The sequence below is a fragment of the Mesitornis unicolor genome, unplaced genomic scaffold, assembly GCF_000695765.1.
Source record: "Mesitornis unicolor isolate BGI_N332 unplaced genomic scaffold, ASM69576v1 scaffold24331, whole genome shotgun sequence".
NCBI classification, from domain to species: Eukaryota; Metazoa; Chordata; class Aves; order Mesitornithiformes; family Mesitornithidae; genus Mesitornis; species Mesitornis unicolor.
This window is the reverse complement of record NW_010163478.1, coordinates 16,634-22,710: the sequence shown is the minus strand read 5'-3', so window position 1 is coordinate 22,710 and position 6,077 is coordinate 16,634. Positions and strand designations below refer to the sequence as shown.

Below are 6,077 nucleotides of genomic sequence, written 5' to 3'. Positions count from 1 at the left end.
TTCCACGAGTAGCCATATCAAGCAGTGTCGATGTAGCAGTGATAACAGAAGCATGAAATCGGTGGATTCCTCTCTCTAGAGCTGCAATATGAAAACCCAGTTCCCACTTCTGTATTCTAACAAGGGTGATGTGACCTCCAGTTTTCTGTTGGTCGGCAAAGCCTGCTGAGGGTGGTTGGAAATGTATCACCTCTACCTAAGTGAAGTTACTTGTTTTCATTGTTCAGCCTTTTCAGAAAAGTCAGGGATCCCCACAAGGTTGAAGGAAACTGCGAAAATGGATGGACTTGTTTTCTGTGAAAACTGTTACCGCTGTGGTACCATAGAAGAATTTGTTCCTGAAGGGAAATTTTGCAGCCAGAAGTGTGCCCAGCAAGTAAAAAACAAGTAGGTGCTACTGTAAAGCATAGAAACAAAGAATTTGGCATAAATGCATGAGATCAAAGTGGTGGGATAAAATGTTAATGATGGGACAAAGGGAGATATTTTAATCATCCATGTTTTTGGGGAGTCTCCATTGGTTTATAATGTTCTTTTACTGTTTTTCATGTAAATGCATTAACAACATTTAGTTTTGTCTAAGACTGATACTGAAGGCAATCTTTTTTGCTCAGAGAGTGCTGTGTTTTGTCAGATGCAAGCGATAAAACAGTCTATGGGATGCATGAATCAGTGTCACACTCCCACCCTGTTTCATAATCATTAGAATTAAGATAATCAGTAATGAGATGGTTGGTGTGGTAAGTTAATTATAATTAAGTGCAAGAGCTGTGTTATAGATGACAGTAAGTGAAAACACGGGCACACTGTAGTTTCTCTGTTCCTTTTCTTTCAGCTAGTTCATCTCATCATAAAAGAAGGATTGTGTTAGTATGTCCGTTTTGTATTGCATATTACTGTGTGATGGCAGTTTTTAACATCTATTATTTTGTGCATTTTCCATAATTTTTAGCTAATTGCTTCCAAGTTGTCTTTTCTGATTTCTTGTTTAGCAGTTTCTACAGTCACATACCAACTTTCTCCAATTGGATTTGTCAGTCTTAACAATTACCTTTGCCTTCCTTTCTGTAAACTGCCCTGCAGTCCTAAGCATTTCACAGTTTGCTTCTCTGTGAGACTTGATGGTACATGGGAAAAGACACACTGCTTCAAACACATAGAACTTGTTCAGCGTAAACTGACGGCTTTCCTTTTGCAGTTGCTATTGTGTGTCTTCCAGATTAATTATTTTGACAGATGTAATTTTCAGTAGCATTTCTAAGAATATATTTAGTATAACACCCTGGGTCTTACAAACACTTGACCTTCAGATTTACTCACTTTTTACTTGTTTTATGAATATGAGAAGTGAAATAATACTGGCTTTGTGTGATTGTGTTTCTCTTGTAACAGAGAACCAAAGGAGGAAAATCTCAGTGTCGAATGCAATGGGGAAGACGATTCCAAAGGCATTCGGAAAAGAAAAGCAAAGTTACTTCTCAAAGAAGAGCCCAGGGATAATGGAGAGAAGAAGGAGAATCCTGATGAAACTGTTAGTATGCGTCATAAACCTATTCCCACAAGTATTTCAGTGGGAGTTTTGCATTATGTTGCAATGTCTGTAACTTCATCAGTCTACAAAAAGAAGTGATGGTGTCACTCTTATCAGAGCCACAAGAAGTAGTTGGTTTACCTGCCAATTTAATTATGCCTCATCAGTAATTTTTAATTATTGAAAATGAACTGATAAGAGCTGGGTTTTTATCTCTTTTCTCTCCTTTTTTTAAGGACAGAACAACAATAATTCAAAGGAAAAATGTTGCAAACCTAGACTTGCTCTGTCTTCAGCATGGAAAAATAGGAGTACATATTTCCCAACACCTGCTACTTTGTCACTCTTCACATGAATAAATGACTGTAGACCAATAATTTACTTAGAAAGAAAACTACATTACCGTTGAGAAGAGGATACTTTTGATTTTCTTAGTGTAATTTGCCTTAGAAAATTATAGCTAAGGATTTGGTTTTGTTTTGTGTTGCAGTGTAAATGTGCTTTGGAGCACCTTTTTTTTTAATTTATTCTTCATTTTAGAATAAACTTATCACTGTACCTTCCCATCATGTTCATTTTCCTGTAATGTTTGTTTTCCTCCCAATAACTATGGTTCTGCTGGGAGGAAGAGTTTTGAGGGAGAAGGCGAGAGCTCTCCAGCTGCCAAATTGTCAAAAGGCTGAGGGCTCTAGAGTTGTCAGAAGGGAATTCATAGCTCTCTGTATAGCAGTATCTTAAGCAAAGGTCAGGGGACATCATCTTTGCCTCCACGCATCTGCCCTCCCAAATAAATACTTATTCTGTTCATCTATTCAGGTGCTTACAAAACTGTTAAACAATGAAATAAATAAAAAGAATCAGTGCCATTTTATATTTAATAAAGCAATTGTAATCTGAAAGGAAGCAGACTAAAGCTGCGGGAAGCTTTCTTTTAAATTATTTTGAAAGCGTCAACATGTCAAAGATACTGCTATTTATCTCTGGCTCAGCTAGGCCTGCTGAAGGCTTGCTGATCTGTCCATGGCTTAGATGAGTCTGGCTGAGTGCTGGCTGTTGAGAGTCCTTCTGTCTGTCATTTTCACCCTGTTTGCTGTGGTTCACCACTGATGGCTCGCTTTGTTTTTATTAGACATCTGCAGGTTGTTTGAGATAGTGGACAGCTATGTCAGTACCCATTTAAATGAAGTCACAGGTAAACCTTGGGTGTCTCAATTTTTACTGATGAGATTATTGTACTCCTTTTTTTCATTTAGGACGACAAACCTGAAGGAAGGATCTTGAGAGTCTCACAGAGAGCCAGGAGAAAAAGAAAAGGGGAAATAACAGTTTTGAAACAAAGTAAGTTAGATTATGAAACAAAAATCTCAACTATCAGTTCTTTCGGTGATATTCATCTTGTATTGTGAATTACCAGCATTGTTTCACTGAATTTGTATTCCCTATCAAATACATCTTTGTCAGTTCTGTAAAAAGAGAGTGCCAGTGTTATTTATAGCAATTAAGTTTTAAGGATTGAAGAACTGAGAGCCAAGAGAAAACTGGGAAAATAACCCATCACTGGGAGACAAAGAACCAGTTTATATACCTCTGGTAGCATGGAGGAGGATATAGTGAGTGTAAATATAATTGATGCACATTTTAGGTGGGTTTTTTTTGTCCTTCTAAAGAGTGCTGGTATTAAAGGGAGTTGAGCCCATTGAGTCCCAGATGTTGAAAGACACATATTAAGCAAAAGTGAAAGTTTACTTTTGTTTCCTTGGGGATCAGTTCCATATCTACAATACGTGCTGGAAATAGACACATTTATGGAACTGTTTAGGAATAATTGCTACAATCAGCCCAAAGGGACATATGCTGCATCAAGCAGCATGATAAAACATATTTGAAATGAGTACTGTTTTTTCAAGCTATTTGTATGATAAATACTTTTAGGAAGAATCAGAGAATCAGCTATTACACCTCAGTAGTACCCCAAGCACAAACCTACATCTTGCCCTCCAAAGTGTTTCTTATAGTAGACTGGGAGCCATTACCAGAAGTTTCTGGACCACTGATTAGCACAGAACTCTGCTGCACACTAGGCAGATGAGATACTGATTGAAGATGTAACACTTAAAGTTCTAGAAGATCCCCCTCTCGAGACAGAATTACTTCAGAATTATAAATACTATTTCTACAGTGGTTTTCAAAGCTGAAGTGATAAGTATGTGACATACAAGTGCAAAGCCTATGGAAATCACTGCTGTCCACTGACAGAATGATCTGTGCGGATTTCTTCTGGTTGGTTGGTTGGGGTTTTTTTGAGAAATTGTCAGTTCAGCACAAGAGATTTGCTATAAAAGACCAGCTTATATTCAGAACCAATCATATATCTGTATATTATTGTGCTGAGCAACACATCCCTTAAATAGAATAGATAAAAACTGGGTAATTCACAAATAAAATGAATGTGCTTTGATAGTGTTGAGCGATCGCTGTGATTCTGAAATTTGTTCTCTTTTGGTTACACTATCAGCTTTCTTCAGGTGAGTTTGGCATCATCTTTGTTATGGTTTGTGTTTTAATCATAACAGGGCTTAGCCAGACTTGCTTAAGGGGCTTATTTCTCTTGTGAGTAGCCCACAGTCAGGATCAGGCCAGGATCATACTGAAGAATATGAGGAATCCTGGTAGCATGAGCTTATGGACTGAAATGCTAACCTGCACGTCCAGAGAAGGCATTTTAGGGGAAGATCAGTAAAGCAGAGTGGAGGTGTATGAAAGTAGATACATACATGGCCAGCCTCACAAGCCATCTGTTTTTGACATTCTTGGCTTTTGCTAGTGCAGTTGTTGCCTCATTTTCAAGGCCTAAAAACTATTACTCACTGATGTCGCTGTAGCCAGTATTAAGATGGACTGTAGCAAATACTAAAATTACTATGCAGCTGTATGCAAGTGTCCATACTATATGAATACACCTGAAACCGGAGGTTTCTGTCATATGCTGATGACATGACGAGGGAAAAAAGCACTGGTGACAGTTTTGATGGCTTGGAGAAATTACTCTTAAATTACTGTCTCTCCACCCAAAAACATCAAGCTACAAAATGATTTAGTAGGTTAGAAACATTCTGAATACTGTAAAAGAATAAACTATTTCAACTGAAAAAAACCACCATGAGTGCTATCCAGTTGAAAAAGCTTTCCAGGAAAAGAAATTAATGGGAAAAAAAAAATTAAAATATTGAGCAACTTTGTGATTTGAAGTGCTCTTTTTACATATTTGCAAGTTGTATATGCTATTGCTCCTTATAAGCAATAAGGCAAAAAGGACAGAGAACAAGACTTTGTAAGTTGTTCTTATCACTTGAAAGAGCTTTGACTTGTTACTAATCAAGATTTGAACTGCTAGAAACCTTTCTGTACAAATCAGGAACCTTCATGTTCCTGATGCCATTAAACTTACTTCCTTTCCTGAAATAAGTCCTGAAAACACTGTGAATACATTTAATAAAATGTAGATTTGAGATGGGTATTGTATAAGCTTCAAGTGTTGTGTCTTTTATTTCTTGAGAAGTTTACAGTTACTAAATTATTTTGCTATTGTGTGCTTCTTTTCAGCTGTACCCTCTAAAGGAAGGCAAATGTGGTGTTGGGCATCCTATCTGGAGGAAGAAAAGGCTATTGCAGTACCTACTAAGCTTTTTAAAGAGGTATGAGCTTCTGAATTTGAAATCAGTCAACCACCGAAGATCATGAAATTTCTAGGAAATCAATTTAAAAAATAATTTGAAGATGTTGCACTTCTCTGGGGGAAAACCTACCTGATTTAAAAAATTATATCCATCAGCAATTGTCAAGATAGTTGGAAGGTGTCAAATCAGTTATCTTTCTCTGCTTTTTCAAAGAATTCTGTAGTTATAGATGAATGCTGTCAACTGAGACTACAGAAAGCAGATGCTTTTCCAAAATCTGCAAGTCCTAGCTTTTGTTCTAATCTCTGAAGATAAAAATCTGATACATACCCTCATTTTTCATGTCATATCATTCTCTTTAAATATGTTTAGAAAGGTGGTGCAAAGGTCATCTTTTTGCTTGTTGCTTTGATTATATTACCTGTCTTTTTGCAGCTCCTGCTGACATATTTTTTACTACATCAGATACTAGTTTGACTTGTTCTCATTTTGCCTGTCGTCTGATTGGATGTCACATCATCATCTCCTGCTTGTCCTTTGCCTGCTATGGTAGTCTTTGTCATTTGTCATCTCAGTGCTTTCTCTAGTGCTGTCTCTCTTGCTTGGAAGAGAGCTCTGGATGCAAATCCACAAAGCTTCCATGCTGTTCTCTTCTCTTGCAAAACCTGGCAAAACATGTGAACTTGTCTCAGCTGCTGTACTTCTGCTATGTCTATCCGGTATTATTTTTCTGATAATTCTGTTCTTACTTGTAGTCTATTTATTGCATCCATTTCTTTCCGTTTGCTTTATACTTCAACTATTAAATCTTTTGTGCAGGGATTAACTTTTCAGCTTACATGTGTGGGTGATGCTGACCTGTAATTGGT

At 37.2% G+C, this 6,077-nt stretch overlaps 1 protein-coding gene across 1 annotated transcript in view; it reads left to right on the top strand.

Annotated features, from left to right (window-relative positions):
• Nucleotides 1-6,077, top strand: part of LOC104548072 (lethal(3)malignant brain tumor-like protein 3) — a gene marked incomplete at its 3' end in the record, with an annotated part of 30,680 nt that overhangs the window by 15,287 nt on the left and 9,316 nt on the right. The window contains exons 3-6 of the mRNA XM_010193986.1: nt 228-387; nt 1,393-1,531; nt 2,785-2,869; nt 5,135-5,226. Coding sequence (XP_010192288.1) covers nt 228-387; nt 1,393-1,531; nt 2,785-2,869; nt 5,135-5,226 — 476 coding nt within the window. The remainder of the gene's footprint in view (nt 1-227; nt 388-1,392; nt 1,532-2,784; nt 2,870-5,134; nt 5,227-6,077) is intronic.